We start from the raw sequence: 14,312 nt of genomic DNA, 5'->3' as shown, positions 1-14,312 counted from the left end.
CAGTGGCTGTACGCAAATCCACAATCGGTTTCATATTGTTTTCGTACCTTATCAATTGTGTAATGTGTTTTTTGAACAGGTTTGATTCATCGAAGTGATCACTCCTGCTGCGTTCAGTCACTTCACGTGAGCCGCTGTCTTGTGTGATGTTGCGATGTCCATACCTCGTGTCTTCTCATTAAACTTGTATCTCGCGAATATGGCATTGCAAACGGCAGCGGGTCAGTTCACGTGCTTACGTGGGAGGCGTGATGACGCGATATATTTTGATATATATCAAAATACCAGCTCTTCGCAGCGGTGAAGTACTGCTTTAAAAATTTTATTAAGAAGAAAAGTAAACATTTTTAAACTGAGGAAAATGAACCGGTTGTAATATGACCAAGCTGTGTGCTGAGTTTACTCTTGAGCATGAAATCTAACGTGGTTTGTGCCCTTCAGAATGAAAACAGTTTGCATTTACCTCTTTAATAAAAGGCGAGCTTTTAAGCCTGAGAAATCACCCCATAAATGCACACGTTTAATTGCACATGTGTTAATATGTATGCTTACACAGTATTAAAAGACACTCAAAAATTAACGTCATTTACCTTCGTTCCCGCGTTTGACTCGTGCTGTAAATCTCTTCCTTGTTTTTAGTTCACATGATTACGTAGGAGGCGTGATGACGCGATACGTGACTCCGCCTCCTCCATTAGAGTTTATGGACAAAAAACAGGTTCCAGTTATGACCATTACGCGTAGAATTTCGAAATGAAACCTGCCTAATTTTTGTAAGTAAGCTGTAAGGAATGAGCCTGCCAAATTTCAGCCGTCTACCTACACAGGAAGTTGGAGAATTAGTGATCAGTCAGTCAGTCAGTCAGTCAGTCAGTGAGGGCTTTGCCTTTTATTAGTATAGATAAGAGCAGCTCACTACTGAAAACAGCAAATACAGGAGTGAGTCGGGATCGAACCAGGGACTCTTGATTACAAGTCAGGAAATCTTACCGCTTCGCCACAGAAGCTGTTGCCTTACCCTTCAACCTTTTGTGAAAGTGTTTATTTGATCTTTGGACTTCAGGCTTCACACATTATATAGTTTATGCCAACATTTTGTCATTTACTACTAAAATTTGAAAAATATTTCTGTTTTAACAATGTGCTGCTTGTCTTTATCGGCACATTTATAGGACAAAAGACGCTGACGGAGAGGTGCGAACAGATTTAAGGTGGGCCAGATCTATGAGTTTTTTCGTAGGCTCTGGTAATTCTAGTGTTAAAGATTTTGGTCCAGAATGATGATAATTTGTTGCAGGCCCAAAACATGTGACCCAGTGAGTCTGGAGCTCGATTGCAACGTTTGCAGGTTGGATCTTGCCCTGGAAACATTTTGGACAATTTTAAATGAGAGAGATGTGCTCGATATATAATTTTAAGTTGAATACTTGTATGCTTTGTGCATATGGAGCTCGAGTGAATTTTCTGCATTTCTACCTTCCACTCCTTTTCTGATATGTTGAGGGAGAGAGCCTTTTCCCACTTTTCTCTTGGATCTTTGAAAGGAAGGGACTGTAAAATAGTTTTATATGTTACAGAAATGATAAGTCCTCGAGACCTATTAATATTTTTTCTGGCATAGAGGTAGGTGGGAGGTGAGGAAAATTGGGCAGGTTCTGTTTAACAAAGTTTCTGATTTGAATGCAGAGTAAGAAACATGTTGCTGGAAAGTTAAATTTGGAATGTAATTATTCGTAGGCTGCAAAGACGTTGTCTATGTACAGATCTCTTAAGTGATTTAATTCCGGATGTTTTCTAGACATTAAAAACTGCATATGTTTGAGAGGGTGGAAAAAGGTGGTTCTCGTGCAGAGGGGCCACAGATAAAAGCATCTCTATCTTAAAACACTTCGTACATTGGTTCCATATTCTGAGTGAGTGAAGCACCATTGAGTTGTTAGTATATTGGCAATGACTTGTATTTACTGGGGTACAAAGCAGGGAATATAAAGTAGTACTGCAGGATTTTATTTCTATTGCAGACCAAGCCTGTGTATGTTCTTCTGTTTGTGTCCAGGTTTTTATAGTTTGTATGTTTGCTGCCCAATAATAAAACTGAAAGTTAGGTAGTGCCATGCCACCGTCTGCCTTAGGTCATTGTAGGGTCGCCTTTTTGGATACGTGGATGTTTTGAATTCCAAATAAATTAGGTTATGGTTGAATCTAATTTCTTAAAAAAAATAGTTATTGATGTATATTGGAATGTTTTGAAATAAAAAGAGAAGCTTAGGAAGGATATTCATCTTCATAACGTTAATTCTTCCGGCTAAAATGAGATGAAAGGTTGACCATCTATGCAAGTCTTGCTTAATTTTTTGCATACAGACAGCGAAATTTTGTTGATAAAGAGCTTTATGTTTACTTGTGATGATTACCCCTCGGTATTTAAACTGATCTGCTATGGTAAAAGGGAAGGTGTCCAATCTAATATTGTGTGCTTGAGAATTCACAGGAAGAGCACACTTTTATTCAAATTGATCCTGAGACCAGAAATCTTTTGAAATTCTGTTAGTGCTGTTAAGACTGCAGGCACAGTATTTTGTAGGTCTGATACAGTATATACAGTAGCATATCATCTGCATATAGAGAAATTTTCTGTTCCAGTCCTTCTCTGATAGTCCCATTTATCTCATACGCATTTCAACAGTGAGTTGCGAGTGGCTCAATGGTGATTACAAAAAGCAGTAGCGACAAAGGGCATCCTTGTCTGGTACCATGCTGTAGTTTAAAGTAGTCTAAATTAATGTTGTTAATACAAACTGAAGCTTCTGGATTGGTATACAATAATTTGATCCATGCACAAATGTTCGGGCCAAACCCAAATTTCTCCAATGTAGTGAAAAGGTAGTTCCATTCAACCATATCAAATGCTTTTTCTGCATGACACTTTCAAGCGAGGGAGGTTCCTGTGCTGTGGTTGGAAGCCAGTGATGCACATACAGTCGAAGTCGGAAGTTTCCATAAACTTCAGGTAAATTCCTTCAAACTCACTTTCTAACTCCTCCATAGATTTTATACTAACAAACTATACATTTGGTATATCGTTGAAGACGTCTGCTTTGTGCAGGGCAGAAGTCATTTTTTCCAACAATGTTTACAGACCTCTGAGGATTTCACTTTTTATTGACTACATCACAGTTCTAGTAGGTCACTTTGTTCATATTTGGTCACATAGCCTTTAAATTGCATAACTTGAGCTGAGTGTTTTAGGTCGTCTTCTTACAATAAGTTACTGGAATTTTGGCCCATTCCTCCAGACAGACCTGGTGTAACTGGGATAGGTTTGTAGGCCTCCTTACTCAGGGCTTTGTGATGGCCACTCCAGTACCTTGACCTTTTTGTCCTTAAGCCATTCTGCCACAACTTTGGAGGTCTGCTTGGGGTCCTTATCCATTTGGAAGACCCATTTGTGACTGAACTTCATCTTCCTTGCTGAGCTCTTGAGGTGTTGCTACAGTATATCTCCATTACTTCCTTCTCCGTGATGCCATCTATTTTGTGAAGCAAAGCCCCGCTCTCACCCCCATGCTTGATAGTTGGGATGTTATTTTTTGGCTTGCAAGACTCACACTTTTTGCTCCAAAAATAACGATGGTCATTATAGCCAAACAGTTTGATCTTGGATTCATCAGACTAGAATTCTCGAGATATCATCAAAAATTCTTTTGAGGGTTCCTCTAGAACAGGGGGTCCTCAATCACAGTCCTGGAGGGCCGCAGTGGCTGCAGATTTTTATTCTAACCCGGCTGCTTAATTAGAACGCAATTCTTGCCAATAATTTAATTTCATGGCTTGTTAGTGCTTTAACTCTGCCATGTCAGGTCATTCCCAAATCTTCGATTTTCTTCCCCTTTCTAAGGATATCATCCAAATGATTTGAAGGCTAAAATGGAGGAGTAATTCTCAGTCCTTCACTTTTTTCTCTTCACTTTCCTTCCAAATACAGGTAAAATTCTGTTGCAATGAATATCTTTACAACAAACTTTTCATTACAACAAAGTATTTTTATGGTCCCGACAGTTTCTCCATATGACATGAGTCTATAGAAATCTTGTTACTACGAAATACATTCAGCAGATACTTTCATTACAACAAAGTGCCCAAAAGACCTTGAAATGCCTGAATGGATCATCCGCAGAGCAGTTGTGCACAATGATCTCCGAACACAAGCATTGTAAATTTGTCTCTTTCCTCGAACTGTTTCTTTGCTGTGTTTGTTTTCGTTGTTTTTCAGTGATACCTTTTGCTTATTGTTCGTCAACATTTGAAAAACTTCCATTGGAATAGAACTCTCTGTCACCCTCCTATAGAAACGGCAGACAAGAAAAAACGATAACAGTTCATATTAGTGAAAAAAAAACACTTTACATTTTTGCAGCTCTCGATTGCAGCAAAAAGAGAAAAGACGTTGCTAGTGAATTCGGATTTTCGCCATCGACACTGCCAACTCTCTTGAAAGAGAAGAAAAATCTCGGGTTGCAAACGTATGCGAACTGCTGCATTTGAAGACGTTGAAAAAGCCGTTTTTTTGTGGTTCAATGATGCTCGTTCAAGAAACATTCCTATTAATGCGGCACTTATTCAAGAAAATGTGAGGTTTGTAAACTCTCTTGGGACCTCCCACAACTGGACAACACGCCGAAGAGCGTCCCAAAGTATGATCACCGTGTCTGGAAGACTGTTTATTTGTTGCCAGGGCAACAGCGGGCTCACAGCTGTGCGTAGCTCGGCGACGAAGCAAACAGAAAAGATCTCGATGGGTGATGCAAGGAACATTGCAAATGCAGGGCACAGTATTACTTGGCCACTAACCTGGTCACAACCCTGCCTGACTGCTGTGTCTGTTTATAGGAGAGTGGCAGATCACGCTACAATAAATAACCGTGCTGTTCCTGTTTCAAACTGAATAAAGCTGGTTTTGCTAAAGTACTGAGACTATTAGATCCTGGAGTTTTAACCAATTTTCGCCCGATTTCCCAATTGCCATTTCTGGCTAAAATATTAGAAATATAATCAATTGGTTGATCACCTTAACTCCAATAATTTCTTTGAGATCTACCAATCTGGCTTTAGGCGTTATCATGGTGTTGAGACAGCCCTCCTGAAAGAATTCAATGACATCTCTATTATTACTGACTCAGGTGGAGCTGCGGTCCTTGTCCTCCTGGACCTGACCGCTGCCTTTGACACTATTGACCATGAGATATTGCTGTTGCGGCTTGAACATCTTGTTGGGCTTAAAGGGGCTGCTCTTAACTGGTTCAGGTCATATCTAACTGGTAGACACTTTTCAGTGACTTTAAATTCCTCTTTTTCGTCTACTGCTCCTCTTAAATGTGGTGCTCCTCAAGGATCCATTTTGGGTCCTATCTTATTCTCTATATACCTTCACCCTATTGGAGCTATGCTGATGATACACAGGTTTATATTCCCATCTGCAACTCTGCAACAAATCAACTGCACAACTGTCTTTCCTGGATGGCTAATAATTTTCTTGATCTGAATCAAAATAAAATGGAGGTGCTTATAGTGAGTCCATCAGCTAAAGCCCAAATTGGTCTTGGACTTCTCGACTCTTTCTCTGTCTTTTGCAAACCTCAAGTCCACAATCTTGGTGTTATCTTTGACAGTAACCTCTCTTTTGAGAAACAGATTAATTGTGTAGTCAAGAGTTGCTTTTTCCAGCTTCGTCTTTTAGTTAAGATCAGGCCTTTTTTTTTATCTTCTAGGGATCTTGAGAAAGCTACTCCTGCTTTTATCTTTTGTCACCTTGATTACTGCAACTCGCTGTATTCTGGGATGAGCAAATCCCTGATACGCAGGTTACAGCTGGTCCAGAATGCTGCCGCACACTTTCTGGTTGGGGCAAGAAAGTCTGATTCTGTTTCTCCAATATTAGCTTCTTTACACTGGCTGCCTGTCAGTTTTCAAATTGATTTTAAAATCTTGTTGCTAGTTTTTAAATCTTTACATGGGCTTGCTCCTGCCTATCTATCTGAATTGTGTGTTTTACACCAGCCATCCAGAGTGCTTAGATCTTCTAGTTAGTTGTCTCTTGTTGTCCCTCGTACCAAGTGTAAAACTAAGGGGGACAGACAGGGCTTTGGCAGCCTCGCCTGTGGAACTCTTTACCTCATCACATAAAGGAGTCGTCTACAATTCAAAATGAGATTAAAGACTCATTTCTATTCACTGGCTTTCCGTGACCTTCAGTAATGCTGATGGTTTCCTCATTGTGATTATGTAATCTTTCTTCTATTTATTTTATTTCTATTTATGTTATTTATGTTAATTGTATGTTTTTTCTTCTTTTTTTTGTAAAGCACTTTTGCCACAGCATTCCTATGTTGTTTTAAATGTGCTATATAAATAAATTGACATTGACTTTAAGCCCAGTGTTTGGGGTGTAAGACAGGGACTTATAGCGTGCCCGCAATCTTTTAGGATTCGCTTCTGTGGTGCTTCCCTGCAGCGCAGTGAGCCTGCTATTGCCCTTCCCCGGCAACGGACAAACAATCTTCCACAGACGCAGCAATTGCGCTTCGGGACGCACTTCGGCATGTCGTCCCGTTAGAGGGGAGGATCCCAAAAGAGTTCAGAAACATCACCGTATGGAAAAGAAGAAAAGGATGATTCGGATTCTGATTGATAACTGTGCTGCCCACAACATACTTCTACATTTAAATAGTGTTTGCAATGAATTCCTCCCACCCAATTGCACGGCAGTGCTTCAGCCATTGGGTTTGGGCATCATTCGCACCCTGAAAGTGTATCATCACAAGGAAATGCTGAGAAAAATCGTCATCAGCATAACTTGTAGACCGGAGGAGATTAAAATTAACGTGAAAGAAGCTATTGAAATGATTGCAAACATCTGGACGAAAGTTAAAGAAGGCACTATAGCAACACATACAGAATCTCATTGTGTGAATGAATCTATGTGAATCTCCCCTTGGGATTAATAAAGTATCTATCTATCTATCTATCTATCTATCTATCTATCTATCTATCTATCTATCTATCTATCTATCTATCTATCTATCTATCTATCTATCTATCTATCTATCTATCTATCTATCTATCTATCTATCTATCTATTATAGTACCTTTCACATATCTATCTTATCTATCATATAGTGCCTTTCATGTCTGTCTGTCTGTCTGTCTAATCTATCTAATTAATTTCCTTTCTCTCTGACAAACCGTAGATCACACCATCCAAACTCCACATTTACAATAGCCAAACTGTAATTTTTGATAGGGTCCTACAAATTATGTTGATTTCTGTGATATGAGCAAAGTGTGTTTCATTTTCCATTTCCTCATGGTGACAATATCCTGCATTGCGGTGTTGGGGTTGAAAGGACGGGAGTGCTGTGTAAAGGAGTTGCTTTTTTTTTTATTTGTTCCACTAAATTGGTTTAGCTTATAGGCCTCTGGACTCTCTCAAAACTAAAAACCCTTCCCTGTCAGTACAGGGAGTTTCAATTAATGTTCAGACCACTGTGGCTGACTCTTGACACCTACTTATGTGAATATTCTTTTCCTTTGCAGTATTTATTAGAAATGAAAAGTTTAATACTACCCCCAGAACACATTCTGAAGCGGGGGGACAGTGAGGCTGTGGCGTACTCCTTCTTCCACTTGCAGCACTGGAAAAGAGTCGAAGGGGCTTTGAACCTCCTGCACTGCACCTGGGAAGGCAGTAAGTACTGTGTGTTTTTACGTCTGGGATCTGGTGGGGTTCTTTGCTGAGGAGCACCACATTCAATTGAGCCTCGCACAGCTGCGCTTAACGTTTTGTGTTGTCATATTCTTATTCTCTGTACTTTTCTCAAGGCCCCAAACCCCTAAACTGACTTACCGTCTGCCCAAGACCCTGCCTCTCAGCACCCCCTTGATGCTCTTGACTGAGTGTCCTAGATAGTTAGATAGATACTTTATTAATCCCAAGGGGAAATTCACATACTCCAGCAGCAGCATACTGATAAAGAACAATATTAAATTAAAGAGTGATAAAAATGCAGGTAAAAACAGACAATAACTTTGTATAATGTTAACATTTACCACCCAGGTGGAATTGAAGAGTTGCATAGTGTGGGGAAGGAATGATTTCCTTAGTCTGTCAGTGGAGCAGGACGGTGACAGCAGTCTGTCACTGAAGCTGCTCCTCTGTCTGGAGATGATCCTGTTCAGTGGATTCTCTATGATTGACAGGAGTCTGCTCAGCGCCCGTCGCTCTGCCACAGATGTCAAACTGTCCAGCTCTGTGCATACAATAGAGCCTGCTTCCCTCACCAGTTTGTCCAGGCGTGAGGTGTCCCTCTTCTTTATGCTGCCCCCCCAGCACACCACCGCATAGAACAAGGCGCTCACTACAACCGTCTGATAGAACATCTGCAGCATCTTACTGCAGATGTTGAAGGGCGCCAGCTTTCTAAGGAAGTATAGTCGGCTCTGTCCTCTCTTGCACAGAGCATCAGTATTGGCAGTCCAGTCCAGTTTATCATCCAGCTGCACTCCCAGGTATTTATAGGTCTGCACCCTCTGCACACAGTCACCTCTGATGATCACGTACCATTTAACAAAGTCCTTGATTAGGTTCCTATACTCCTCCTCCTGCCCACTCCTGATGCAGCCCACGATAGCAATGTCGTCAGTGAACTTTTGCATGTGGCAGGACTCCGAGTTGTATTGGAAATCTGATGTATATAGGCTGAACAGGACCGGAGAAAGTACAGTCCCCTGTGGCTATCCTGTGCTGCTGACCACAATGTCATACCTGCAGTTCCCAAGACGCACATACTGAGGTCTGTCTGTAAGATAGTCCACGATCCATGCCACCAGGTATGAATCTACTCCCATCTCTGTCAGCTTGTCCCTAAGGAGCAGAGGTTGGATGGTGTTGAAGGCGCTAGAGAAGTCCAGAAACATAATTCTTACAGCACCACTGCCTCTGTCCAAGTGGGAGAAGGATCGATGTAGCATGTAGATGATGGCATCCTCCGCTCCCACCTTCTCCTGGTATGCGAACTGCAGAGGGTTGAGGGCGTGGCGGATCTGTGGCCTCAGGTGGTGAAACAGCAGCTGCTCTATGGTCTTCATCACATGAGACGTCAGGGTGACAGGTCATTCAGCTCACTAGGACGTGATGCCTTTGGGACTGGGGTGATGCAAGATGTTTTCCAAAGCCTCGGGACTCTCCCCTATTCCAGGCTCAGGTTGAAGATGCGCTGTTGAGGACTCTCCAGCTCCAACGCACAGGCCTTCAGTAGTCGTGGCGATACCCCATCTGGACCCACTGCTTTGCTGGCACAAAGTCTCCTCAGCTCTCTGCTTACGTGGGCTGCTGTAATTGTGGGTGGGGGGATACTCCCTCCTATGCTGGTATCAGAAGAAGGATGGGTGGAGGGTGCAGTACTCCGAGTGAGAGTGAGAGTAGGTTAGGGTGGTCAAACCTGTTAAAGAAGTTGTTCATCAGGTTTGCTCTCTCCACGTCTCTCTCGATGGTGGCACCCCACCTCGAGCTGCAGCCAGTGATGATCTTCATCCCATCCCACACTTCCTTCATGCTGTTATTCTGCAACTTCTGCTCCAGTTTTCTCCTGTACTGCTCCTTTGCCGCCCTGAGCTGGACTCGCTTGAGCTCATGCTGATCACCACCTTTAAAAGCCCTTTTCCTCTGGTTCAAAAGGCCCTTGATGTCACTTGTAATCCATGGCTTGTTGTTAGCATAGCAGTGTACTGTTCTTACTGGAACTACAATGTCCATACAGAAGTTGATGTAGTTAGTAGTGCAGTCAACAACCTCCTCAATGTTCTCACTATATGATCCCTGCAGGATATCCCAGTCCGTAGTTCCAAAGCAGTCTCTCAGAGCCTGCTCTGTCTTGCAGGGTTCAAGACCTTTACTTTAATTTCAGTTTTCAAAGCAGGCCCTTACACCTGAAAACAACAGCTAGGAATAATGGAGCAGAAGTTTGGTTCTGCTTAGCTGTTAGCTAAACAGTTGAGCTTAATGGATTTAGTGGTCTCCTACCGTTTGTCATGTTTCTTATATTCTACCCATATAAACTGGTGGTGAAATGACACGCCTTGGCACAACAAAAAGTTGTGGGGCAGCCATCCTGTATACTTGAAGTTTGGCTGAAAAAAAAAAGGCAAAATTAAAGAATAGATACGAGTCCAAAACAGAACTGAGATAACAGCAAATCAGGGGAAATGACGCCATCTGGAGAGGACCCGGAAGTGACATCATCGGACTGGAAGTGACATCATCAAATCCAGGTGGAACTTCCCATGGCGGATCTGCAGGGATAAAAGAGAAAGGATCGGTGAACTCTGCCACCCCCTGGTCTGGCATGGAATTACCTTCTTTTGAGCCTTTTAGCTGCCTCCCATGCGCGTGTGTGTCTGTGCGTGTGAGAGAGACACTGGATACAATTGAATGCAAGAGTCCCGAAATGGAAGAACACTGGAAAACTCCGTAAGCAGAGGCCTAAACACAATTCTGTTTATTTTACAGTGTAACGACTTACTGCAGGGATGGGCAGCCCCTAACCCTGAGGTAGAGGTCTGCACATTACTGATTGTTCAGTCCTGCTCTTGACCGCTCCCAGCATAGTTTCATCCCGCTCCCGGCTGCTCCTGACAAAATTCCATCCTGTTTCAATGCGCTTTTTCCCACTTCTGCAAAAGGTTCCGCTCTGCTCCTGACCACATTCCCATTTTTCCTTATAGAAGGTACTTGAACTGGGCACGTAGGCTAAGTGGATTCTTAAAACAGAAGAATCTATAAGAGGGTGAAAAACCATGACAAGGGTCCGAGGAAATCTGTTTGACTGCCTTTGTTTTTTTTCCCTCAATACAGAGTTATTCAATTGAAATCGTTTTTGAAAAAAATAATAGATAGATGAATAGATAATGTGTGACCAGACAACCTCTCTTTAGATTATATTAGGTATACTTTATTGATCCATGAGTGGAAATCCATCTGTATACTGTAGCAAAGCAAAAACATGAAATACACCGATGTCATTTCAAGGTACAGTATAAGATACACTGCCTGGCCAAAAAAACAGTCGCCACCAAAAAAAAAAGGTCACACTAATATTTCGTTGGACCGCCTTTAGCTTTGATTATGGCACGCATTCGCTTTGGCATTGTTTCGATAAGCTTCTGCAATGTCACAAGATTTAGTTCCATCCAGTGTTGCATTAATTTTTCACCAAGATCTTGGCATGATGGGTGCATCACTTCATCTGCCTCTCTTCTTACCCTGATGCGCCCATCACTCTGGAACAGGGTAAATCTGGACTCATCAGACCACATGACCTTCTTCCATTGCTCCAGAGTCCAATCTTTATGCTCCCTAGCAAATTGAAGTCTTTTCTTCCGGTTTGTCTCACTGATTAGTGCTTTTCTTACGGCTACACAGCTGTTCAGTCCCAATCCCTTGAGTTCCCTTCACATTGTGCATGTGGAAATGCTCTTACTTTCACTATTAAACATAGACCTGAGTTCTACTGTTGTTTTTCTTCGATTTGATTTCACCAAACGTTTAAGTGAGTGTCACGATCATTCAGGATTTTTTTCCGGCCACATTTCTTCCTCGAAGACGATGGGTCCCCACTATCCTTCCAGTTTTTAATAATGTGTTGGACAGTTCTTAACCCAATTTTAGTAGTTTCTGCAATCTCCTTAGATGTTTTCTCTGCTTGATGCATGCCAATGATTTGACCCTTCTCAAACAGACTAACTTCTTTTCCATGAACACGAGATGTGTCTTTCAACATGGTTGTTTAAGAAATGAGAAGCAACTCATTGCACCAGTTGGGGTTAAATAACTTGTTGCCAGCTGACAGATAATTGCCCATGCTGTAATTATCCAATAGGAGGCTCGTACCTATTTGCTTAGTTAAATCCAGGTGGCGACTTTTTTTTTGGCCAGGCAGTGTAGTACGAGCTGTGTCTATTAAACAACGAGACTGACATGATAACACACTTTTATTTATACAGGGTGAGCCAAAAAGAAGAAGCACATTCCAAATGTTTATTCTACAAAAACTCTACAAGATAAAATAACTTTCATTACGACACAAGAAATGGTATACAAAATAGATTTTTTTCACTGCGTTTAAAAAATGATGTCTTCAAGGTGGTGGCCATCATTAGCGATACACTCTTCGAGACGATTTCTGAACGCTCGCATGACTCGTTCGGCCAATTCAAGGCGGAATAACGGCGATTTCATGGTGAGTAGCGTCGTTGAAAGCTTTGAGGTCGGTGTGTGTGTGTAGACCTTCGACTTGAGATAGAAATCGCACGGAGTGAGATCAGGAGAATGTGAAAGCCACCCGACATTGGTGCGCAGGGAGGAGATCAGCTTCCCTGGAAAACTTGCATGGATCTTCGCGCAGGCTGTATGAACTGTCGCTCCATCCTGTTGAAACCAGGCATCCACCACATCTATTTCTTCCAGTTGGGGACGGAAAAAGTTCTGCTTCCCCCTTAGTAGCGAAAACAGGTCACTGGGAAAAGGGTTAGAATGAAAACCTGTAGCCACTGTGGCCCTCCAGGACCAGAGTTGGGGACCGCTGAACTGCAGCGAGTGATCCGGCTGCACCATCTCTGCAGTATGTTTATATCAGGAGATGCAGGGACCAGATCATCTAGAGACTCCTCTCACCCCAGTAACTATCTGTTCGACTTACTGAAATCAGGCAAATATTTTAGGAGTGTTATGGCCAGAACAACGAGGCTCAGGCAGAGCTCCTATCCACAGGCCATAAGACTTCTTAACCTGGACGTGCCACCACAATATCTTACAACTGTTTGTTTTAACACAAACTGATTTCTCTACCTCGCTGTGTCTCATCTGCTGCCATGTCATTTAAATCTTACTTACGTGAACCAGCAAACTATAACACTAGACTTCACGGTACATAGATATTCCATTGTATTACATTTGTACATTGTGTAGATCTTGTTTAGAATTGTAATATTTATTTGGATATATACTTTATATACACACAGTACTGTGCAAAAGTTTTAGGCAGGTGTTAAAAATGCTGTAAACAAAGAATGCTTTCAGAAATATAAATAATGATTGTTTATTGTTATCAATTTACAAAAGGCAAAGTGAGCGAACAAAAGAAAAATCTAAATCAAATCAATATTTGGTGTTACTACCTTTTGCCTTCAAACCAGCATCAATTCTTATAGGTCCACTTGCACAAAGTCAGGGATTTTGTAGGATTCTAGTCAGGTGTCTGATCAACCAATTCTACCAAACAGGTGCTAATGATCATCAATGTCACATGTAGGTTGAAACACAGTCATTAACTGAAACAGAAACAGCTTAAAACTGGGTGAGGAACAGCCAAACTCTGCTACCAAGGTGAGGTTGTGGAAGACAGTGTCATGTCATGGTAAGACTAAGCACAGCAACAAGACACAAGGTAGTTCTACTGCATCAGCAAGGTCTCTCCCAGACAAAGATTTCAAAGCAGACTGGGGTTTCAAGGTGTGCTGTTCAAGCTCTTTTGAAGAAGCACAAAGAAACGGGCAACCTTGAGGATCGTAGACGCAGTGGTCGGCCAAAGAAACTTAGTGCAGCAGATGAGACACATCAAGCTTATTACCCTTCGAAATCGGAAGATGTCCAGCAGTGCCATCAGCTCAGAACTGGCAGAAACCAGTGGGACCCAGGTACACCCATCTACTGTCCGGAGAAGTCTGGCCAGAAGTGGTCTTCATGGAAGCCATACCTCCGACGTGGAAACAAGGCCAAGCGACTCAAGTATGCACGAAAACATAGGAACTGGGGTGCAGAAAAATGGCAGCAGGTGCTCTGGACTGATGAGTCAAAATTTGAAACATTTGGCTGTAGCAGAAGGCAGTTTGTTCGTCGAAGGGCTGGAGAGCAGTACAATAATGAGTGTCTGCAGGCAACAGTGAAGCATGGTGGAGATTCCTTGAACGTTTGGGGCTGCATTTCTGCAAATGGAGTTGGAGATTTGGTCAGGATTAATGGTGTTCTCAATGCTGAGAAATACAGGCAGATACTTATCCATCATGCAATACCATCAGGGAGGCGTATGATTGGCCCCAAATTTATTCTGCAGCAGGACACCGACCCCAAACATACAGCCAAAGTCATTAAGAACTATCTTCAGAGTAAAGAAGAACAAGAAGTCCTGGAAGTGATGGTATGGCCCCCACAGAGCCCTGATCTCAACATCATCGAGTGTGTCTGGGATTACATGAAGAGA

At 42.2% G+C, this 14,312-nt stretch overlaps 1 protein-coding gene across 1 annotated transcript in view; it reads left to right on the top strand.

Moving 5' to 3' along the window:
• Positions 1–14,312, top strand: part of LOC114647651 (suppressor of tumorigenicity 7 protein homolog) — a 163,318-nt gene that overhangs the window by 102,029 nt on the left and 46,977 nt on the right. The window contains exon 12 of the mRNA XM_051924430.1: positions 7,594–7,744. Within this exon, the coding sequence (XP_051780390.1) occupies positions 7,594–7,744 (151 nt within the window). The remainder of the gene's footprint in view (positions 1–7,593; positions 7,745–14,312) is intronic.

Source organism: Erpetoichthys calabaricus, chromosome 3, assembly GCF_900747795.2.
Source record: "Erpetoichthys calabaricus chromosome 3, fErpCal1.3, whole genome shotgun sequence".
Classification (NCBI taxonomy): domain Eukaryota; kingdom Metazoa; phylum Chordata; class Cladistia; order Polypteriformes; family Polypteridae; genus Erpetoichthys; species Erpetoichthys calabaricus.
Note: the sequence above shows the minus strand (reverse complement) of the source record. Positions and strands in the feature narration are given on the sequence as shown.